This window comes from Gracilinanus agilis, chromosome 2 (assembly GCF_016433145.1).
Source record: "Gracilinanus agilis isolate LMUSP501 chromosome 2, AgileGrace, whole genome shotgun sequence".
NCBI lineage: Eukaryota > Metazoa > Chordata > Mammalia > Didelphimorphia > Didelphidae > Gracilinanus > Gracilinanus agilis.
The window spans coordinates 487,165,418-487,191,365 of record NC_058131.1 but is presented as its reverse complement, the minus strand read 5'-3'; the positions used below and the strand labels follow the sequence as shown (position 1 = coordinate 487,191,365).

Below are 25,948 nucleotides of genomic sequence, written 5' to 3'. Positions count from 1 at the left end.
TTTTGCCCTCAAGCTCACGTGCTAAAGAAGAGACAAGTAAATTACATGTATATACAAACACAATAGAAAGTGATATCAAAAGGTGGGATAGAAGTATGGAGTGAACATGAATGTTCTCCAATAGAAGAAGAAATTTTTTGACTTATCTTAAAGGAATCCAGGGAAGCTAAGAAGTGAGAGAAGAAGAGAGACCATTCCAGGAATGGGGAATAATCAGTATAAATGCAGGGGGCAAGGAGATGTGTCCTTTAGATGGTGAGGTAAGCAAGTTGATGTCATTTTAATGTGAGACTATATTTGAGTCTCCATTTAGAGACCAACCTGAAAGACTTCCACTGAAGTGAGAACATAATCCCTATCTCTGGAACTTCAACACCAAATAAGGAATTTGAGATCTCTTTTGTGATAACTGTTTGAAATGAAAAAAACAAAAACAAAAACAGGCTTAACAGTCTTCCAGGGATACACAGTGCTGTTCTTAGAAAACAAACAGGAATGTGTAAGCCTGTAAAGATTTCTATGACTCAATAGAAATTTAGTTGAGTACAATTTTAGCTTCAATCTCCTTTAAACCTGCTTCCATAGTCCATTTAGGCATATCAAGCCTACTCTGTTCCTAGAAAGTTGGTATCACCAGTATTATAAGCTCTCCCTAGTTAAGAAGATCACAAAAGTAGGGAATGATCCAAAGCAACATGGGTAGTGCAGTATTAGTCATTATCTTGACAGTGGGGGGGGGGGGGTGAGGAAGGGTTCACTTCCTCAGATAAATGCTTCCACCAAAGAAAAAAACAAGATGGACCGAGCTGTAAGACAAATTATAGCAGCCATTAAAGAAACGCTTCTCTGTGCTGTGTACAGCCAACCTGTAGAGTTCATTACCAAAAGAGGTCACTGATATAAGTACTGTGGTGTGCATTTATGAAAGGGCTGGATAATTTTATGACCACTAATAACATACACAGCTATCCAAGCTAAGATAATGATAAGGGTAATCAAATCTCATGCTTCATGGAACTGTGATCACTGGCAAAGAGCTAAAAAGAGCCCTGCTCAACTAAGTATAGCACTAGGATGTAATCCAGGCACCAGAGGAGGTAGGATCATGGAATTTTATAGCAGAAAAAATGGACAACCCCCTACATATTAAAGATAAAGGGATAGCCCATGAATGATCTAGGAACCAGCAGTGGATAGAGTATGGGCCTCAAGTCAGGAAGGTTCGAGCTCAAATCCAGCCTCAGATACTTACTAGCTATGTGATCCTGAGCAAGTCACTTAACCTCTATTTGCCTCAGTTTCCTCTACTGTAAAATAGGGATCATGTTAGCACCTACCTCCCAGGGATGTTATAAGGATCAAATGAAATATTATTAAAAAACCAAAACAAATAGGAAAAAATATAGCATAATGCCTGGCACATAGTAGGTACTTAATAAATGCTCTTTTTTTCTTTTCATAATTTATATAACCTGGGGCAAATTACTTTATTTCTCTGCATCTCAGTTTCTTAATCTAACCAATGAAGCAGAGCTGTAAAAATGAGGGCTGTCTATTAAGAGTTTATGAGTCAATGAAACTGAAGCATAGAAATGTTAAGGGACCTACTTGAGATCATATAGCAAGTTAATAGTACAGCTGGCACTAAATACTAGGATATATGATTATCGTATCATGCTAGACATAAAATTAAAAAGGACATTAGAGGCCAAATTTTTTGACTTCTAGTTTCATACTTTTTCTATCATATCTTATTGATGTTTTATTCTCCTTTAAATGGCAGTATCACTTCAAATTATGAACTGTCCACTCTCCCAAGTTTCTCATATTTGGGAATTAGGATAAGAAGGAGAAGGAAAGAGATTATATCCCAACATATATATATATATATATATATACATATATATATATTTTTTTATATATGCCTGATGGAGAAAGTGATGAGAAGATTTTAGGTAGCACACAGTCTGACAAATGCTACTCTCTCTGGGGATCTGCTTTGATTTCTCAACAGTCATCCACCAAATTCACGGGATATTCCTACAACTTTTTGATCTCTCACCAAGTTGCACAGAATCATAAAATCCCAAAGATTTAGAGTTAGAAAGCACCTCAGTGAAAATCTAGCCTAACTTAAACAGAATGAATTCCCCTTACAACATACTCAACAACTGTTCATTCAACCTCTCCTTGAAGAACTACAAGGAGCAGGAATTCACCAATGGCTGGATTAGTTCATTATACTTTTGGATGGCTCTAATTGTTAAGAATTTTTCCAGACCTAAAGTCTCAATTTTCCTTTCCCAAGTTTCTCTCTCTTATTCCTGGATCTCTTTTCTCAAGTCAAATAGAATTAATTGAATCCTTCTTCTACGTTGCAGTTTATCACATACTTGAAGACAACTAGGATTTCCACCTTCCCCTGTGAACCCCCCCCCCCCCATGAATATTCTCTTCTCCAGGAGACACATTCCCAGACCCTCCAACTGATCTTCCCATGACATCATTGCCCTTTATCATCCTGTTTGCCCTACTCTGGGACATGCTCGAGCTTATCAATACCATTCTAAAACTGTATTTCCCAGAACTAAATACAGTATTTCAAATGAGGTCTGAATATAACAGGATTATCACCTCCCTTTTCCTGGAAGCAATGTCACTCACATCACTATCCCTTGCTAAGGTCCCCCAAAACTTAAGGTTGCATTTGTCAGAAACTATAAAAGGAACAAAACACTAGGTGCTATGGGGCATTATTCAGCATGGAAAAAAGACCACACACTGTGATGGTAACAGATAATAAAGAAGAGATCATCATACCACTTTGTTATATTTACAATTACTTAAAAGACATCCCCATTCTTTGTCAGAGAACAACTTATAGCCCCTTATTTCATTTCTCACAGGGTGAAGACAAAAATAAATTGACTAAAAAAGGAATTATGGTCATAGATGACAGATCTAGGAATAGAATGCAATTTTAATAACAGCCATTTCCTATAATTATGAGTATGGGTTGACTGGTGTGAGGGACAGCTCTCTCTGTTGGATTAAGGTAAGCTTACCTAAACGACTTTAAGTGACTCTTGGTTCCAAAAATGTCATCCTCGGGCTGGGAAGTTACTGGACTAGCTGTCAAGTTCATCTTTGAGGCTAATATAGTCTTACACTTTCCTTTGCCATCTCTCAGAGATGCAGTAACTCACCTTAGCAGGAGTAGTGGCAGCACTAGGATCTAAGCTTATGATTCCACCGAGTGGGTGGCTAATGAATTCCCATATCAATATCCTGAGTCTTCGTGCACTCTAAATACAGCCAGGCATACAAAATCCATCATCTTTAGCTACAGGGAGCCAATGTGCTATTTCTTGCATGGTTTCACTGAACACTACCCCTGGAGTAACAACTGGCAACAGCGTAGGGCATAGGTCAATAATATACTACATTGAACCAATGATGCCACGTCCTATTCACCATTAAGTTGTATCAGGGATAGAATTCACTTCAAAGTATCTGGGATTTACCCTGTTTCCTGTTGCACTGACTGAAATACCTTAACAACAAAATATTGGAATCTTATGCCACTCTCTTTATACAAAAGTACCAAAGCTAGACACTCTAGTAATGGGCTTCTTTTATATCAGTAAAGTCCATGCTTGAAACTTTAGAAGACCCCCATTTGAGTAAAGAGAACTGATAAAGTATCTTCATGTTTTTTTCTTTTAAAAATTTTTTCACAGAAGACCTTTTATTACAGAAAATTGGCAAAACTGATAAAAGATTAAATTAGTTGATGCTGGAAGGACTGTGGAAAGACAGGCACACTAATATACTCTTAGTAGAGTAGCAAATTGGTTTAACCTTTTGGAAAAGTAACATGGAATTATTTGAGAAAAAAATTATGAGGTTGACTAAGACCCAGCTTTACTATTACTGAGCATCTACCATAAAAAGACCCAAATCATACATATGTACCAAAATATTTGTAATGGGATTTTTCATGATAGGAAAAAACTGTAAACAAAATATATACAAATTGGCTGAAAAATTATTAGTCAAATTGTGGTCTACATAGTTAATGCAATATAATTGTGTCATGAGAAATGATAGATATGAATAATTCAAAGAAATTTTGGAATAATTGTAGTGACACAAAATGGAGAAAATAGCAAAGAGAATATTGCACAAAGTAATTGCAAAAATATAAAGAAAATTATCAGTAAAAGACATCAGAACTCAGACGAAAATAATGGCAAATTTTGATGCGAAAGGAGTAATGATGAAATATATATTCTTCCTCTGTATAGAGAGGTAGTGAAGTACATATGTGACATGCATCCTAAATATACTATAGATCATGGTTAAAATATCAGATTTTTCTTTCTTCTTAAAAGGCAAAGTCCCAAGGATAGGGGTTATTTGGAGATAAGAATAATGTTTTTTTTAAAGTATCAACAAAACATGATAAAATAAACAAGAAGAATACAATGCTCTTTATTTTTTAATATGTGTATATTATTATAACATATTACATTATATATAATATAAACAATGGCTTTTTGTGATTCCATTTGGGCTTTTCTTGTCAAAGATATTGGAGTGGTTTGCCACTTCCTTCTCCATCTCATTTTACAGATGAAGTGAGGCAAACAGGGTTAAGTGACTTTCCCAGGGTCACTCAGCTAGTAAATATCTAAGGCCAAATTTTAACTTCAGTCTTCTGGACTCAAGGCCCAGAATTCTATCCATTGTGTCATTTAACTGACCACAATACTTTTTAAAGAATGGCCAGAAGCCAGAGTTGTGGTCATAATTCAAATTTTTCAAAATCCATCAAATCTGTATGTTTGAATATTCTAAGAATTTCCCAACAAGACACTAATATGCTTTTTTAAGAGTCACTGGTAAGGGGCAACTAGTTGGCTGAGTGGACAGAGAGCCAACCCTGGAGATGGGAAGTCCTGGGTTCATAGCTGGCCTCAGACACTCCCTAGATGTGTGGCCCTAGACAAGTTATTTAATGCCATTGCCTAGTCCTTTCCACAATTCTGCCTTAGAACCAATTTATGGTATTGATTCTAAGATGGATGGCAAAGGTATTTAAAAAATTACTAGTATTCTTGATGAATTAGATATAAATATTTATTGAGTTCCCACTGAGTGAAAAGTACTATGCCAGTCAGCAAAACCACTACGTGGTCTGTATCCCAAAGAGATCAGAAATAGAGGGAAAAGACCTATTTTAGAAAAAAATCTTTTTAGCAGGTGTTTTTGTAGTGGCAAAGAATTGGAAATTGAAGGTGTTTTCATCGATCAGGGAATGGCTAAATAAGTTGTGGTAAATGGTTGAAATGGAATATTATTGCACCTTAAAAAATTATGAATAGGATGAGTTGAGAAAAACCTGGAAAGACTTGTATGAACTGATGCAAAGTGAAGTGAGCAAAACTTAAAGAACAGTATGTACAGTAACAGAATTACTGTATGCAAATGTAAAGGACTAAACCATTATTAGCTAAACAAAGCATCAGAATAAGTCCAGGGGACACACGATAAAAAAAAAAAATTATATCCATAGCCAAAGAAGAAACTGGCAGAATCTGATTGCACATCAAAGCATGCCATCTTTCATTTTATTTCCTTCATGAGGTTTTTATTGTATGTGTAATCATACATATGTTATGGCAAAAAGAATATGGAAATATATATTGCATTTAAGCACTGTATAACCAATATCAAGACTATTTGCCTCCTTGAGGAGTTGTGAGAGGCAGGAAGGAAGAGAATCTGAAACACCAAATGTCAGGAAGCAATTGTCAAAAAATGTTTCTACATGTAATTTAAAATTTTTAAGTAATAAAAAGGATTTTAGTGACAATGATTTTTACTTTCTTGGCCAACAATGATAAATATCTTTCACCTGGACCATTCTTCATCTTTTTAATTTCCATTATTCCATCATCCAAAATTTCTTTGAGTTTCATATGTCCCAATTATAACCAATCTCTCTGAAATTCTTTGGCAATTGGTGGCATAAGAAATCTCCAAAATGACTTCATTTTCCATAAAATTTGTAAACTATCCCTCAAGTAATAGACACTGATTTTTATAAAATAAGGTTGTACATGACAAGACTGAAATTATGCCAGACAAACTCACCTGTGCTTTGATTGACCACAGATCAATAAATACTTATGTGGAACCTAAGCCCTCTGGTCCAAGATTTTGTCTTATCAAGTCTCTGAAATATTTTCCTAATATTCTAACTAGGAAAGTTTCATTCCCTGACCCCTTGCAACATATGTGCATGTATATATACATATCTTATATATGTATATCACAATGTGAAATTATCAAATCTATTTTCTATAGTTAATCTGCTTTGGACTTAGAAGGGCATTTTATTTACTTTGGAAGTTAACCGTAAAAGAGTTATAAAGACACAGATTATATTGTTATAATACTGTGTAGAGAACTAATGCATGGCAATGTGGCAATCGGGAAAATTAAGGAGATTTGCTTATCTTCAGAAAATAATTGTTCTGCTTTCCATAGATAAACCAAGTCCTCTAAGACATGATAAAGTAGTCATCTAGCATCATACTGTAGTCCTTATGACCGCAACTACTTTTGAATGTGAAAAATGATCCTTCAAATTTGTCTAACATTGTTTATTTATCCATTCATATATTTATCATTTATATCTGTGATTTTACCAGTATAAAATAGTCCCAGTGTGGGAATTCTCTCTACCAATAGAGATAGGTTCATAAATGTGGATAGTTGGAAGGGACCATAAGAGATGCAGGCAGTCAGTCAACAGGCATTTATTTAGTGTTTTGTATATGTCAGGAACTGTATTAAATTCTGGGAATAAAAATAATGGCTAAAACCCCAAATTTTTCCATATAGAGACTTGGACCTAGAGTCAGGAAGATCTGAATTCAAATCTGGTCTTACTAGCTATGTTGTTCTGGGCAAGTCACTTAACTGTGTTTGTCTCAGCTTCCTCATCTGTAAAATGAGCTGCAGAATGAAATGGTCATCTATTCCAATATCTTTTCCAAGAAAACTTCAAATGGGGTCGAGAAGAGTCAGACACAACAGAAACGACTGAACAACAACAACAAAACTTAAAGTCTTAGAGAGTTGGTTGGAATAACGTGGGTGAAAATATTTATTAAGTGACACTATGTGTAAGTCACTTAATAAGATTCTAAGAAAAGAAACATATATAACACCAATCCTAATGAGATTATAATCTAATTGAGGGATATATAAAGACAGAAATAATGTGGATGTCAAGGAGAGATCAAGAGAAAGGCATAACATTACAATAAAAGTGAAGAGAAGTAGATTACTTTCTGAGAGAAACAAAGGTGTCATGGAAGACTTCATGGAGGAGGACATTTCACAGTTAGACATAGAAGGCAGGAAGAGCATTCAAAAACTAAAAATAAGAGAGATGTTGGGCAGAAAAGACATTCTAAGCAGGGGGGAAGAATATAAGGAAAAAAGCATGGAGATGAAAGAAGATGAAAAACAAAGGAATGAGAGAAAAAGAGTTCAGTTTGACTAGGAAATAGAAAAGATATAGCGGTGTTGATTGAGATAAGAGTGGATGACTGGTTGGAGCCCGTTTGTGGAAAGCCTTAAATACCATAATCAGAAACTTTTACAATGTCTAGGATTGCTTCCAAAGCCATGTTGGACACACAGTAGGCATGCCAAAAAAATTGGCTTTTCAAATTGAACTATTTCTCTTTTCTATGCATCCCTTTTCTCTGATAGATTAATCAATATCTGGGTATCCAGTTTAAGAAACACAAAAGGGAAGTGTAAATTTAATATCAAGAAATCACAAATATCATGTAGATGGGGAAAATGGGCTAATAGGTTCCAATAGCAGTAACTTGGGAATGATACACAGAGGCCAAAGCATATATACCACTCACAAATGCCCTGGCCAATACTCTAACCGCAGCATGGCTTACATAAGCCTTCCAATTCATCAAATCCCTGCTCCAACTCCCTCCCACCATGTTCTCCTCTGTCTCTGCCGAGATGGCACATCTAAGCTTGGAAGCTGCTGAGAGAATCCCCAGCAGGCTCTCTCCACACAAGTGTCTAATGAGCTGGAAAAGCTCCTAAGCCTAGGAAACTCAAAGAGGACTTTGTCACTAAGAAGAAACAGCAATGGAAGGAATTATAACTGGCCTGCAGTGCACAGTCATCTGTGGGAAATGGAATTAGACCTGGCGGACACCATTGTCATTTTATTGTTCTCATACCCCACGTGGGCCCAGGCACCACACTCGGGAGTTCCAACATTCCTCTGTTCATCTTTTGAGATTCCCCCCAAACACAGTTCCTGAATGAAATCCAATGCAGCCGCTGGCCAAATCCACAGAATAATCATCTAAGAGTTGCCACCTAGTCCCACTGAGGAACAAACTGGAAGATGTTGTTCTGCTGTAAATATCCAAGTCAGAGACAGCCAAGATAACGTGTCCAGGGTGGTGATTTCTGCATTCATAGATACTCCTAAGGAATGGGTTGTTTATGTGTCAGAGATCAAAAAGGATCACAAGTGAAGTCAATATGGTTTAGAAGAAGGAAGAGTACTGGACATGGAGCCAAAAGCCTTCATTTCAAATCCTGCCTCAGTCATTTGTCATCTTCTCTTTGGTCTTGGGCAAGTTAATTCCATTTTTTTATGCTTTGTATTCCTATCAGTGTGCGGATGAACTAGAGGAACCCATTCTAGCTCTCAATTCATGATGGAGATGAATCAAAACAAGTCGTTACCTAAACCCACCACAGAATTACCTGGTGGAGAGTGGCTGGTTGTCAAAACCAAAATGATAAGCATCCCTGATAAAGGGCCCTAGTTGGCAGTTTGTATGCTGTGATATTTTATACAAAAGGAAAGTGAGTCCCTTATCCTCTACCTTTTAGTCTTCTGGGGTTTTTTTGACTGCAATACATTATACATAACATTTGCATTTGAATGGAATACATTATATATGACATTTAAAATTACATATGTAAGTTTTATATCATATTTGTACATATATATATATAGTCATTTAGGCTACTAAACAATTGATAACATTTAAAAAGACTCTGAATGCAATATATTATAAAATATATTTTACAATTATATGTTTTATATTATATAGGCATATTTATGTATATAGTCACATAGACTACTGAACAATTTACAGCACTCAAAGAGATTCTGAATGTAATACATATATACTTATAAAATATATTTTATAATGTAAGTCTTATATTATATATGTATATATACAGTCAGGTAGACTATTGAAAAATTTATGACATTCAAAAAGACTGAATGTAATATATATTCTGAGATATATTTTATAATCATATATGTCTTGTATTATATAGTTATATATACATATACAATCACAGACTTCTGAAAATTTTCTAAAATTCAAAAAGATTCTGAATGGACTATATCATAAAACATATTTTATAACTATATATGTAAGTTTTATATATGCATATGTACATATATAGTCACATAGACTATTGAACAATTTATAGCATGCAAAAAGATTCTGAATGAAATACATTACAAAATATAGTTTACAATTATATATGTTTTGTATTATATGGATATATAGACTACTGAACAATTTATAACATTCAAAGAGATTCTGAATGTAATACATTACAAAATATAGTTTATAATTATATATGTTCTGTATTATATGGATATATTTATATATATATATAGTCACATAGACTACCGAACAATTTATAACACTAAAAGAGATTCTAAATGTAATACATTACAAAATATAGTTTACAATTATATATGTTTTATATTACACAGATATATTTACATATATGGTCACATAGACTATTGAACAATTTATAACACTCAAAGAGATTCTGAATGTAATACGTTACAAAATATAGTTTACTATTATAAATGTTTTATATTACACAGATATATTTACATATATAGTCACATAGACTACTGAACAATTTATAACACTCAAAAAGATTCTGAATGTAATACATAAATAATTATAAAATATATTTTATAACTTAAGCTTTATATTATATATCGATACATATATAGTCAGGTAGATTATTGAACAATTTATAACATTCAAAAAGACTGAATGTAATATATTCTAAGATATATTTTACTATCATATATATCTTATATTAGATAGTTATATATAATCACTTAGACCTCTGAAAATTTTATAAAGTTCAAAAAGATTCTTAATGGATTACATTATAAAACATTTTATAATTATATATATAATTTTTACATCATATATGTACACATACATACATAGTCACATAGACTACTGAACGATTTATAGCATTCTAAAAGATTTCTGAAGAACAAAGATAGGGGGATCATTATCTACCTAGTTTCTTCTTGTATAAGATACAAGATAATCACAACACACAAACTTGGGTCCTTTATCTTGTTTTGCTTATCCAAATCTGAAACCCGAAAGAATATTGCCCCATCCTCACTTCATTCCTTCATTTAAAACCCTCTTTTCTCATCATCTGCAAAGGTGAACCTCCAGAACAATTCCAAAACAACCACTTCCAGAACATCTTCCTTCCGGGGTATAAACTGCTGAAATGGGGGCAGCTCTAAACTTCTGATTCAGGGTCATCCTGACCTGGTGAACCCTCTCCTTCCCCGGGCAAGTAACTGGAGAGAATATGACTGGTAAAAGCTGCGGATTCTTGTGATACAAAACAGATGCCTTGGCACATAAATTTCCACTGTGCCTGAAAGGCTCATAATTAAAAAATGAATCCAAAAGGATTTACTGTAAATTACAAACACCGAGAAACTAATAGGACGTCATCTTTTTTTTTTTCCCCACCTAGTATTAGCTACATAAAGAGAAACTAATTGCTGCCCTATTCTTCCCTACCCTCTCCTTATAGGGGGTGAAAAGGAGATCATCAAGAGTTTTATTATAGTAATAGGAGGCACTTGATGGTAATCTTCTCATTGGTACAGTTCAGCCATTTCCCAGGCACTGCTGTGTAAAGAAGGGTTCGAATGACGTGCCCGAACGCCTCAGTGCCCAGATACCAGGGCTAAGGGACAGCTGTCCTGGGTAAAAGAATAATAGACTGACCACGTGCTCAGGGCAGGCACATGGCTGAACAGTGGATTTCAATGAAGCAGGGAGACTTGGATGCAAAAAGACATAGGCATTCGCTCTATAGGGAACACATGTTATTAAGCTGGCAAGATCCACTTATACCCACCCAACACAGGTCATTTGTTATCTCATTAATATAGCTCTGGATTCTCTAAATAAGGAATATTTCATCAAAGACCATTTTTAGTGAATAACCTTTCAATCATTTGGCTTTCGATTTTTTTAAAAAATCATATTTTTAAGGGAAATTATTGACAAAAATATAAATATCTGGTGGAGTGATAGGGATGAATAATAACATACAGTCTGTCTTTCTTTTCAATTGAATAAATACTTAAAGCACTTTCTATGTCCTACTTTACGCTGGAATAGATGAAAGACCCAGTCCCTGCACCTACTTGGAGGTTATAGTCTAATAGGGTGATATGAATGGGGACTGGATTTGTGTTTAATAGAAAGTAGGAGCTTAATAAATGTTTACTGAATGCCTGGTTGATTTTTCTGGAATAGAGAACCCTCAAGTGAAAAAAAAAAAAAACAACCTCCTCTTTCCAATGTAAATCAGCAGACTCTATGCCACTTAGAGAATTGCCTTGATTATTGAAAGATTAGGGGACTTGCTCATGGCCACACTTTTTGGTTTTTTTGTTTTTTTTTTTTAACACAAAATGCCCTTTAAATTTTGAAGATCAAGGAAGTCTTCACAGAGAAAGTGTCATTTTAATGGTATACATAACATAACTTTAAGCTCAGATAATCCTACTAAATTATTGAAGGAAGAAGAAAATCAAAGAAACAGAGAATCTCTGAGGTTGAAAAGCCCTAGTTCAACCAAATTTAGCCACATCTAAACAGGGCACCATTCTATAAAATGTCTGAATTATTATCCAACCTACTCCTGAAAGGACTATTTTATAGGAAATTCATTGACTTCTGACACAGCCTATTCTCCTTTAGGACAGTTCTAAGATGTAGAAAACTATTTTCTGAGGTAGAAACTAAAATCCAAGTCAACTTTTCTCCATTCCTCCTTGCTCCTTCTTCTAAAACTAACCGAAAAATATCCAATACCCTTTCCACATTTTGACCTTTTGTATATTGGAAAACAGTTATCATGTCTTTCCTAACTTTTCTCTGATTTGTCAAACAGACCCTTCTATATAGGGATTTTGCATCTCCTTATCATTTTGACCAGCATCCTGTGTGTTTTCCCCAATGTTCTTCCTCAAACCTGGTACCCCATACCAAATACTATGTGGTGAAGTACACAATATGCTGGGACTGGAATCAGGAAGACCTGGGTTCAAATCCAACTTCAGATTCTTAGTAGCGGTGTGACCCTTGGCAAGTCACAAACCTTTGTTTCCCTTATTTTTCTCAACTGTAAAATGGAGGTGATAATAATACCTATCTCACAGAGTTATTGTGGGGATCAAATGAGATAAAATCTATAAATATTAGTACAGTGCCTGGCTCATAGTAGGCCCTATATGAACGCCAGATATTATTATACTGTAGATGTTGTCTATTTGTAACAGAAGCTAAGGGGCTATAGCATTCTTTCTTCAGGAAATCATGCCTCCATAAATGCAAATTAAAGTTAAATCAGCTTTTGGGGTTATCATATAACATAGGATAAGAAAATTATTTGGCAAGGAGTCCAATTAGCAATTTATGGGGAATAACATAAAATAAGACTGGAATGGCAAGTTGGTGCCAGATTGTATAGGGTAGGTATTAAATCTCTAACTTAGAAGAATCTTTTTTTTTTTTTTATTCTTGTCATTTTGAGGTGCTTTTTACAGATTGGTTTGAAAGAATTTTCAGAGAGGTTTCAGCTTTTGCTGCTACTAAGCCGCCATCTTGGTTCCACCTCTAACTTAGAAGAATGGGCGAGATGCGGTCAGATATGTAGTTTAGGAAAACCACTCTGCCATCACTGTGAAGGATGAATTGGGGAAGGAAAGAGATTAGGAGAGAAGTATTTAGGGATTAACTACAGTAGCTACCAAGAATTAATGAGGATCTTAATGGGTGTGATGGAAGTGGAAAGTAAAGAAATAATCATTTATATTGTACCTACGTTGTACCAGGCAGTATACTAAGCATTTCACAAATATTATCTCATTTGATCCTTGCATTCCTGTGAGACAGGTGCTATTATTATCCCCATTTTTCAATGAAGGGAAATGAGGCAAACAGTTTAAGTGACTTGCCCAGGGTCACGGAAACTGGTAAAAGTGTCTGGGGCTGCCATTAAACGCAGGCCTTCCTGACTCTAGGCCTAGTGGTCTATCCACTGAGTCATCTAGCTGCCCAAAGAAGGACAGAGAAATAAAAGGTAGCTTAGAATCAGAATCAGCTAGGCTTGGCAATTGATTAGATATGGCTAGTAATAGAGAGGGAAGATTAAAAAATGGCTTATATATAGGTTTTGTGTCTGAGTGACTAGATTAAGGGATCATGACATCAATCAAAAAATAGGGATTTTTTAAAAAAAATGACTAGTTTGAAAGAGAACATGATGAGTTCAGTATGGGAATATATTGAGATTGAGGTCAAAGCAGGACTTGGAGGTGGATATATTCAAAAGGTAGTTTAAATGCAGGACTGGAGCTCCAGAGGAGAGGTCAGGAACGAAGAGATAGATTTGGGAAGCACCCGAGTGGAAATAATCTTTGAAGCCAAGGGGTGGATAAAGTTGTCAAGGGAGAGAAAGTAGAGAGAAAAATACCAAGCGGCGAAGCCCCAAATCATAGAATTATAATGTTGGTTCTGAAAGGAGCCATAGAAAAGATCTATTCCAAACCACTCATGTTAAAGATGAAGAAAATGAAGTCAAAAGTGGAAGAATGACTCGACCAGGGACTCACAGAAAGGAAATGAGAAAGGCATTTACACACGGGTCAACTGACTCCCATGTACGATGTTAAAATATAAATTCTACTTAGGACAGGGATTTTGTTATTGCCATTATCTAGAACATCACCTCACAAGTAAGAGGCATTTAGACAATATTTGGGGCAATTAGGTGGCCCAGGGGATAGAGCACTGGGCTTGGAATCAGGAAGACTCATCTTCATGAATTCAAATCCAGCTTCAGACACAGGTTATGTGACCCTGTGCAAGTCACTTAACCCTGTTTGCCTCAGTTTCCTCATCTGTAAAATGAATTGGAGAAGGAAATAGTAAACTGCTCCAGTACCTTTGCCATGAAAACTTCAAATGGGGTCATGAAGTATTGGATACAACTGAAATAACTCGGTCACAACAACAACAAAATGTTTGTTACTAATTTAAGACCATTTTTCCCTCTCAATTCTACTATGCTTACACCAAAACTTACATACAAAAACTTCTATGTTGTTCTATGACTTCCATAGGGCTATGCACCTTTGCCACCAACGAAATATTTCAGGATCCCCCTTTTTCAGAAGTGTCTTTAGAGCAAGTCCAGCAAACAGGAGAACCAATGTCAGTAAACAGAAGCACTTCATTTTTGATTTTAAAAAATAATAAGCTATAAGAGTTAATGCTAGATAACTTTTGGATGTTGCTTGAAACTTGTTGCTTCTTCAAGAAATGTTTAGATATAGTCAATAGGGAGGTGGAGGGGGGCATCGCAAGGATTGAACCACTGGATTTCTATTTAGAAGACCTGGGTTTGAGTCCCAACTCTGCCATTTGATAACGGAATGTTCTAGAGCAAATTACCAAACATTTTTGAAACTCTGTTTCTTTATTGTAATAACAATAACAATGCTTTAAGGTTTATGAATTTTAAGTACATTATGTCATTTAGCACTCAGAGAAACCTAATGAGGTAGATACTACTTTCTGTACAAGAGAGGCAACAATTATCATGACTACCACCACCACCATTACTACTACTATCACTATGCATCTGATTCATATTAGCTAGTTATTGTTTGCTATTTTGTTTCTGAAATGTCTATAAATTAATCAATATATTATACCTAACATGCTGACTCATTTGGATTTTTAAATATTATGCTTAAATTAAATATCAGAACTACTACAACTAGCAGCTAGCATTTATATATTGTTTTAAGTCTTGCAAAATACTTTACAAATTTCTCATTTTATCCTTACACCAACCCTGGGAGGTAGGTAGTATTATTGCCATCCCCATTTTACAGATGAGAAAGCAGAAGCATATTGAAGTCAAGTTACTTAGCTCATGTCACACAACTAGCAAGTGTTCAAGTCTAGACGTGAACCCAGGTTTTCTTGACTCCAACTCCAATGTTTGATAAATTGGACCATCCAATTGCTTCCTCTTCTTTCTCTCCTACTAATACTAAGTATTAGTACTTCTTAATATAACCATTACTTGATTTATCTATAGTGCTTTATGTTTATAAAATCTATCCCATACACTATATAAGAATATTGTGTATAACATAGTGATTAATTTATAGACATTTCAGAAAAAAAATTGTGAATGACAGCTAGCAATTATATGTCAGATGCTTAGTAGTAGTAGTAGTAGTAGTGGGGGTAGTCATGATAATTGTTGCCTATCTTTTATAGAAAGTAGAATCTACCTCATTAGGTTTCTTTGTGTTAAATTACATAATACATACAAAAATGAATAATGTAGAATTAGGTTCTGAGTGATAATATATGTATATAATCCAGTGGAATTAATTGTCAACTATGGGGGGAAGGAAGAAGAGGGGAGGGAGACTATATGAATCATGTAACCATGGAAAAAATTTTAAAATAAAGTTTATGATAATAAAAAAATTTTAAAGGGAAAAAATAAAATACATAACATATATCATTTGATCTTCACAACAACCCTACAATGTAAGTGCTATAAATCTGATCATTCCATTTTTGTAGATGGAAAAAAACTGAGGCTAAGAAAAGTTAAATGATTTGCATAAGGTTATATAGCTTTTAAGTGTGAGATGTAAGATTCTAACCCAAGTCTTCTTGACTCCCAGTGAAACATTCAATCCCTTATGCCATCCAGATGTCCCTGTTTTATTGCCTACCTTACAAAGTTGCTGAGAGGATGGAATGCAATTAAACCATGTTATTTTAGGTAGGCTTGAGAAAAGGCATGTAAAAATTATTTGCTACCCAAAAGGCTTTAAAAGAATGCACACCCTTTGATCCAGTAATACCACTACTTGTTTCGAACCCTAAAGAGATAATGAAAAATGTTTGTACATAACTGTGCTCTTTGTGGTGGCAAAAATTTGGAAAGTGAGGGAGTGTCCTTTGATTGGGGAATGGCTGAACAAATTGTGGTGTATATGATGGTGCTATAAGGAATGATGAACTGGAAGATTTCTACATAAACAGGAAAGACTTCCAGGAATTGATGCAGAGTGAAAGGAGCAGAACCAAGAGAACATTGTACACTGAAAGGGAAACGTTGTGGAACTATCCTAGGCAATGAACTTTGACACTACAAGACAATCCCAAGGACCTTAGGAGAAAAAATGTTATCCACATCGAGAGAAAGTAATGTGAGAGTAGAAACACATAAGAAAAAAACAAATGATTTATCATTTGTCTATATGAATATGTGATTGGGGATTTTGGTTTTAAAAGAGTGCTCTATTGCAAAAATGAATAGTATGGAAATAGGTATAAATGATAACAATTGTATAACACAGTGGAAGTGCTTATTGGATCTGGGAGTAGAGAGGGAAGAGGGGAGGGAAAGAAAATGAATTATGTAAACATGGAAAATATTTTAAAAATTAAAAAAGAAACAAATGTACCCCCCCAAAAAAAAATCCTTTGCCATCTGTAAAGTACACTCAACTGTTGGCTTTATTATTATTCTAAGCTACTATTGGGATCCCTTTCAAGATGCCTACTTTAATATAACAGCACTCACTCATTTGGATGTGCTATGCTGAAGAGATCATTGGACTTTATATCCGGATCTCATATTCCCACATATATATGTTTAATAACATGCATTCAATATATTCACTTCCATATGTTATGTGAAAAGGTCTGATGGCATATGGTATGGTCTCTGAGAACCAGGATGATCTGTGTACATGTCCTGCCTCTGACACATAACAGCTGCCAATTGCTACCTATTTTTGTTGTTGAAATGCCCATAAACCAATTGATATGTCACACACAGTATTCCAACTCATATGACTTTTTAAATATCATGATTTAGGTTTGAAAATTGTAGTTTTATTTACAAAGATTAAGTTCAAGACAATGGAAGCTACCTTGGACAAGTCTCTTATCCTATTAGACAACTATCTATGACTAGATAAGTTGCAAATAAAATGCTGACTGGCAGAGGAAATTTCTGAATCCAAGAGTTCTTCTACTGATGAAATCACAAGTTCAGTTCTTGTGTTCAAAAAAATATTTGAAAACATCTACCCATCAATTACACCAATGACAATTACAGCAAGGCTACAATTTTGAGCAATGTTCTTGCTTCTTCTAACAGTTCCTCATACTTTCATGTCATAAGATCATTGAATTTAGAGTTGGAAGAGACCTTTCAGGTCACTTAGTCCAACCTCCCCATTTTATAATGCCCTCATCTGTAAAATGAGGGGTTTGGATTAGAAGGCCTGCAAGTTTCCTTTGAGCTCTGATGCCTATCCAATGTCACTTTAGGACCAACATTGTCAGCTGAAAATTTAAGCTAAAATGGTAAGTGAGCCTTTCGGTGCCACAAAGGGCAACAAAGCCTCTCTCTTAAACGTGTATCTGAATGGAAATTATCTATCCAATATCTATGGCTGCAGAAATGGATGAAGTTAGTTACCAGTACCCCATCATTAAAAGGTTTTAGGTCATGGACTAATTACTTGTTATATGGCAGCCCTAAGTCACATTATTTTTAGTTAGTCACTCTAAAAGATAATAAATCACAAGAATGTCAAAAAACTATTGCCAGTATATAGTTTGCAATGACCATAAACAAATCAATACGTGTTGTGTAGTCTTCCAACTTACATTAGTTTTAAAATATCAGGATTTAGATTGGCAAAATGTGGTTTTATTCATAAAGGTCTAAAATACAAGACATCCAAGGCTTAGTAAATGCCTTCCATTTCCACAACTCTGCTAGATTGCTAAATGCCAGGGCAAACCCTATATTAAGTAATGCTAGAAAAGTACAATACAACAAAGGCTTAGAAAGTTTCTACTGTGTGCAAAACCCTGGGGCAAACACCATGTAACAGTAACTTAATTTCTCTTTATCATTTTAACTTCATTTTTAGAGCTCCTAAGAGTCAGCAGACAGCATTACTATAATAACTGGACAAAAGAAGGAAGAAGCAGACTAGAAACCAAAGCTTTTATGATTAGACTCTAAGCATTGCCTCCATGTTTTGTTTTGTTTTTTAATTCTCATCTCTAACCATTTCTCCTCTCCTGCCCAGGGCTGCCTGGAATACTGCTTGGGATCTGGCTCTGAGTGAAGGGAGAATGCCACCAGCCAGGGAATCAAGATGGCAACCTGTTCAACTTTCCCAGTTAGCCTGAACTGAAAAGGGCTCAGGAGAAATTTTAGTCACCACAGTTGAAGTTGTAGCCTTCCAAACCAGAGAGCTGCTTCTAAAGGCTGGCAAGCAATGGCCTCATCATAACTCTTGGTTTTTTCTGAAGATCATGTTTCTGACTCAGATTTTTCCTAGGTAAATCTGATTATTTTCCTTCTTTCAGAGGTTGACTACATTCCCCAGCTGATCTTTTCTCTTAACTGCTTTCCTTTTTCCTGCTATTTAAAACTGAACTTTTATTGTTCCAAATTAAATCCATTCTTTCTAGCCTTGTCATTGCTAACTAATGAGAACAATTCCTCTCTTCACTCTTGGTAACTGCACTTAGGTACTTATAGATGAGAATCATATCCTTTCTTAGCCTACATTTTTTTTCCAGACTGCATATACTATAAAATGGGTTAATTGTTGCTATAAAAATACTTTCTATCATCATAGCATGGCAATTTTCCACCCCAAATCATTTAAATTTCCTAGAACTGCACTGAGTCCACATAGCATCAAATAGCTAAATGTAAATGCTCATTTGGCTTATAGACACAAGGCTTAGAAAACACTTGGTGTTTTCCCTTCCTTTTGGTTACCATTCTTCACCATACCTTTCATTCTAAAAAAAATCTCCAAAAAGACAATAGACTGAAAGATCTTTTATATTTAAATCTGCTATTCATTTTGCACCTGGCACTATTAAGAAATCCATGAACAATTTTCCTTTATTCATACAACGTGAAAACTAGATTGCTGGTGGGTGAACAGTGGCTGAATTATTATCAGAGATGAGACGAGGGAATACAGAGGATCGGCCTCTTTGACACTTGCACAAGTGGAATCAGAGGTGGACTTCCTCCTCTCACCAACTCCCACCAAAGTCAAATCCTAGGACTTCTGTCGTGGGGAGAATTAGACTGAATTCACCCACATGAGCCCAGCACCTCTTTTTCTAAGAGCACACTTGTTGCACATGTCTTGGACACTCCATCTAGTCAATCTAGACTACAGAAAGAGAGAAAGTTTGCAAAACAAATACATCCAGCTTGAGGTCCAGTACTCACTATGTGAAGCTGGAGGAAATCGCCAAGCCCTGGAGCACTGTCAATTCGAACCAGGATGCCATCTTTCACGGTCGTGCTGAAGCCCACGGCGAGGCGGTCTGAGCGTGTGCTGGGTCTGTCATTCGCGGGCCAGGTGTAGAGTATGAGTCCTCCACTTTTCCCAAAGATATATGTAGCACCGGCTGCAAAAGACAAGGAAAGAGGGAGATGTCAGCCTAATTCCTTTAGTTTCACCAGCTGCAGCAATGCTGCTGAGACTTGCCTCCAAACAGCTGTGGAGGAGAACAACGTCCCTCACACAAGAGCGTTTTGTTACTGAGAGTGATGGTGTCCAGGGCCTAAGAGACTGCTGTCACCCTAAATTAAAGATGCAGGCAAAATGAATTAATAGCAAAGCAGATGCTAAAAAGACACACTCTTCACATTTCCCTTTGCTTCTGGGAAACAGGTCAGGACAGACAATTTCTTTGTAGTTGAGATCTCTATGCATTGTGACAAAACCCTTTTCCCAGTCCTCCTTTCCTCTATAGTGGAATTAATCTCACATCCCATCTAGTATATGTCCAATATGGAAGACTAGCCTTTGATCCCTCTTAGCTCTAAGTATATTGTGTTCAGTGAAGCTGTTGCTACCCGTTCCATTTCTAGAAGTGTCTTATATAAGTTAAAGGAATATGGAAGCCCAAAGACATCTTTTTTACATCCTCTGCTGAATGCTTGGAGCATCATCCAGAAAATAAAAATGTTGACAAGAAACATACCCATTGTGACAAATGTTATTTCTATGCTTTGAAGTTCTGGCCCACTAGGTAGGTACTTAGATGTATTAGAACCTTTAAATAAAAAAGAATCTATTTTCTAATTGTGGTAATCATGGGCATTCCAAAATCCTTTTAATGTTCTCTGGTCTTTAAAACAAATTTAAAAAACAAATAAACAACAAAAACAAAACCTTTTCCTAGCCACATGCCAAAGAAAGAGGATTAGGCTGCATCCAACTGAATCAAAGTCCCAATATTATGAAATTTATACAAAAATTATATTTTAAAACACTAATAGTCAATGGGTTGTACCTCTTCCACAAAATGACTTATATGGAAAAGTGTTTTACAGACGGCATATGTAAAATCTTTAACAGATTGGTAATCATTGCAGGGAAGGGAGAAGAGTAGAAATGAGGGAGGGAGGGGATATAGGAAGAAGAGAAAGAATTTAGAACTCAGAATCTTTAAAAAATATATGTTAAAGTTATTTTTACATGCAATTTCCAAAAAAATAAAAGTATTTCAAAATGTAATTGTATTTCATTCAAATGTAAAAAGTATTTCAAACTTGTAGTTTAACAAAATAAATAAAAAACACAATAGAACATTGAAAAAATAGTCAACGAGTTGTTATTAATATTATACTGGCTTATACCCTATATTGTTAATACTTTAAAAAAAGAGAGAAAGGAATGGGAGAAGAAAGATTGCTCAGGGGACTGAGAACTGGGCCAAGAGGGAGAAGGTTCTGGGTTCAAAATAACCTTAGACACTTTTTTAGCTGTGTGACTCTAGGCAAGTAACTTAACCCCATTACCTAGCCCTTACTACTCTTCTGTCTTAGAATCAATACAGAATTTTGATTCTAGGACAGAAAGTGAGAGTTGTTTTGTTCTGTTTTTAAAGAGACAGAGAGAATATCTACTGAGGATCCTAATATATCTTGGCCACATTTGCTCTCAGAGTTAATACACATCCGTGCCTACCAGAAGGTTGGGTATGATGCTACTGACTGAACAGCAACAACAACAACAAAATCGCTTATCCAAAACTTCTAAGGCAAACAGTGAGGATGTTTGAGTTTAGAAGCGTATATCAAACTCACCCAATCACCAAGCATTGAACTAAATTCAAGTTTGGTAAGAGATAGACTCCATTCTGTCCATTCCTAATTTATCTCCTATCTTCGATACTATCGTGTGCTCAGCATTCATTTTTTTGTGTTATCATTCCTTCATTTTTTTCTCCTCCGAGTTTCTAAATCTTTAGGGGACACTCTAAGGTTAAAGTAATTCACCATGCCTCCTCCATTTACCTTTCAGAATCTAATGGTGAGTTTGTGACTAATTTTGTGTACACAACAATGTTTACCACTCTCTGTTGACAAGCCTACTCCAAACCTCTTCATGTTAATTAGAGATGTGAGGATCATGAATTATCCATGGCATCTGTCCATATATAGAGAATTTGAACAATTTGCTTTAAGTAGATTAACTACAAAAGCCATCATCACCACTCTTTTAATTCTTTATTTCTATGGCACTAAATGATTGATGCACTGGGCTAGATTAATTCAAAAGTGGGGAGAAAACAGCAAAGCAAATCAAAGCGTAAGCCTTAGCAGTAATCTGTAAAATCCCATTACATCATATCCTAAGTGTTTCGTTGATTCCATTACATGGATCAATTCACAGTAGTTTCCAATAATACTATCCAGGATATGATTTTTTACCATCATAAAGATCAAAAGCCTGACAGATATTTCCTCACAGATGAGAGAAGATTTCTTTGTTCTCTTTCCTTTCATTTTAATTATAACCTACTTACCTGGCCTTAGCATTTTTATAATTATATAGGATCAGAGATTTAGGTATTTCAAAGGTCACTTGTTTTTTTTCAACAGAGGAGGAAACTGAGGCTCACAGAGGTTAAATGATTTAATAAGAGCACCAATTGTAAACATTTATATAATGCTTTGAGATTTGCAACATTTGCTATCTGCTATCTCATCTGACTCTCACAAGAAACCTGGGAGATGGGGGTTATAATTTTCCCAGTTTACACATGAGGAAACTGAAGTTATAAGAGTTTAAGTGACTTGCCCAACATTTTATAGCACGTGTCTGAGGAAGGATTCCCATTCACATAGCCCTGCCTTCAAGTCCAAGTCCAGCACTTTTCTTACCCCTGACCATATTGTGAGTATTCACTCAAGTCCTCTGATTCCAAATGCAGTCCTATTCCCAATATATCACACTGCTTTTCCTTAGTCATCATATAACCCGTTTCTTGTTATAATTATAAAATCTCTAAGTTTGAAGACATCTTACAGGTAATCCAGTTTAATTTTAGGAATTTCCTGTATAATATCCCTCGCAATGATTACCTAGGATCAACTTCAAAATAAATAGTAAAGGGGAAGGCATTTTTTTTGAGGAGGTTGTAGGAAACAGACTTGAGAAGTCATTAATATAAGGAACCCTTGGTGAATAAATCCTTTTTAGTAATCCAAGCCTATAACTGCTATGCAAATTATTGCCTCTGAGAATTATGGAGGAGGTATATTGAGGGGAGAGTTACTATGAGACTTAAATGATTTGCCTATAGTGTCTCAAATCTCAGACACTGAAGCCACTATCTCAGAGGGAAGACTAGAATCCAGGTCATCCTATCTTCAAGGCTAGCTTTCCATATCCCAACTGCATTATGTCACGAATTACTCCATTCTATTTTAGGGACAGCTCTTATTTTTAGAAAGGTATTAGAGTCCAAATCTGCTGTTCTATGTCTTCTATGCATTGATCCTAGCTCAAGGCCATGGAAATTCACAAAATAAGTCAAATCTTCCTTCCACAGAAGCGTCCTTCAAGCCTGAAAATATAGCTATTGTTGTCTCTTTAAATCTCCCTTCTAAGCTAAACCACTAATTTCTTTAACCATTCCTCAGAGAGTCTGGAATTCAAACTTTTGTCAACTGCAATCAACTTCCTTTGATCCCCTGAACACAATCTTCTGGATAACAATAAGAGTTGGAATTAGTTTGTTTCAAATAAAATATAAAATATAATTAGTTCTGATACAAAACATATTTCCTCCCTAGTTTTGAGCCAATGGTTCTTAGTTTAGAGAACTTGAACTTGTTTATTTATTTTTAATATGTTAATAAGTCCTTTGAAATCCTAAATAATTTTTAGCAAGTAAAACATGATTCTCAAAAGGTTTCCATGAGACTTCATTAGATTGCCTAAAAGGTCCATGACACAAATGACGTTAAGAACCTTGACTCTAGTTAGACATTAAACTTCTACCAGTGTAAACTAGAATTGCATTCCCTATGTTCACAATTATATTAAACTGCTTAGTGATAGGATAGAGGAATGGATCAGAACAAATTTATCAACACTTCCTTATAAACTTATTGAAAATTATGTTGACTCTGTAACCCATTGTTCCCCACACTATGTCCCAGGAACCGTGCTTAGCATTTTACAAATATTATTTCATTTGATCCTCACAACTCTGAAAAGTAGATATTATTATCCTCATTTTATAGTTGAGGAAACTGGCAAATAAGTTAAGTGATTTGCTCAGGGTCACACATCTAGTAAGGATCTAGGACTAGAATTGAAACCAAGTCTTTCTGATTCCAGGCTCAGATCTCTATGCACATTATGTACCACCTAGCTAATTAACCAAACATTTAGTGTATGAATTTGGATTTGACATAATCAAGAGATACAAAGCTAAGAAGCCAATTTCCAAAAACTGAAGCTGAGATTTGCCCAAAGGACAATGAAGAGGTCTATGAAAAAAGAAATTTGGCTATGGCATATTACAAACAAAGAATTGTGCTAAGAAAGTAACAGAAAACAAATTTGGGAACTGCATGACCAGAAAACGAAACAGGCTCATCATATATTGAGAATAGAGGATAAAAAAATTGGCTGTCTGTCCTGCTCTCCCAAAAATCATATAACATTAAAATAATATGAAAAAGGTCTTCAGTACATCCATATGTTGGGTGGACCCTTTATGATGAATTTTTGGGAGCACATGGACAAGAATCACAGATAGTGGGGCAGGCAATCATAGATTTCAGTTTGAATCACTGGAGTATCGTTTTTGCTTTGTATTAATTTATATCTATCTATCTTTCATCTATCTATCATCTATCTATCTATCTATTGGTTTAGAGAGCCTTAAGTAATCAACCCTCGATTACACAGGTAAGAAGTGTATGTACAGACACAAATCTACACATCCACATATCCATCTATCTATCTATCTATCTATCTATCTATCTATCTATCTATCTATCTATCTATCTATCTATCTACATATATATAAGAGAGATTTGTACAAAGAAAAAACAGTATGAAGGTTATATATTTATATAGAGAAACCTTCTACACTCACCATTTTTAAATTACCCACTGTCTCATGAATAATTCTGAATTCTGCCACACATTAGTAAAAATGATAAAACTGCAGACACACAATTACTCATTTAGTAACTTGAAGGTCAGTATATAGCTGGGATTCTTTGACACAAAAACACTATTAATGTTAAAGTCACTGTGGTAAGATAAGAAATTAAAAACAATGGAAAACAAAATCATGGGAAACCTGTTATTACATTCCCTTGTCTCATTTCAAGTTAAGAGACATTTATTGGGCATCTTCTTAATGCCAGACATTATGCTAAGTAATGAGAATTCAAAAAAAGGCAAAAAATGATCTCCAGGAACTCCCAGTCTAATGGAGGAGATGACATGAAAATAGCAATGTACAAACCATATATATGTGTGTTTATCTGTATATATACACATCTACATGTGTACCCACATATATGTGTATGCATACATGTAATATGAAATGTGTAATTATAAAATATTACATATATGATTAATTAGAGATAATCAATGCAGAGGAAGCACTAGCATTCAGGACCATCTAGGATTCTATAATTCTAGTTTTGTAAGTAAAGAGAAAAGAGGATATATGGTACAAAATTTCCCTAAGCAAATGATTTGCCTCCTGTATAAAAATGAAAACCCCAAATAGTTCTTTCCCATAGCTCTGAACCTTCAAATGACAATGAATAATGCCAATGTACTTCACAATCTTTAGAAAATCAGTTTGATGGGTTATGTTTTTAATGGTAATATATGGAAAGGAGATGAGCATGGGGCCAAGGGAGAAAAAGAATGATTGGACTTTTTTTTTCTTACCCTAGTCAGTGGAGTGCGGAATTTGTTTTGTTTTCCTTTTTGCTGTGGATTTTATATCAGCTATTTTGGAATAACTCACATACCATATCAAATACTTCTCTCAATCCATTACTGACTTTTATTTCTGTGACAGGGACAGCTATGTAATATGGGATGTCTGCTGAGTCCAGTGCTGCTAGGTGTACTCTC

The 25,948-nt window shown here is 35.2% G+C and overlaps 1 protein-coding gene across 9 annotated transcripts in view; it reads right to left on the bottom strand.

The window, feature by feature from the left end:
• Positions 1 to 25,948, bottom strand: part of NRXN3 (neurexin 3) — a 2,038,283-nt gene that overhangs the window by 481,437 nt on the left and 1,530,898 nt on the right. For all 9 annotated transcript variants that reach the window (XM_044664970.1, XM_044664971.1, XM_044664967.1 and 6 more), the window contains one exon: positions 19,765 to 19,946. In XM_044664970.1, coding sequence (XP_044520905.1) covers positions 19,765 to 19,946 — 182 coding nt within the window. The remainder of the gene's footprint in view (positions 1 to 19,764; positions 19,947 to 25,948) is intronic.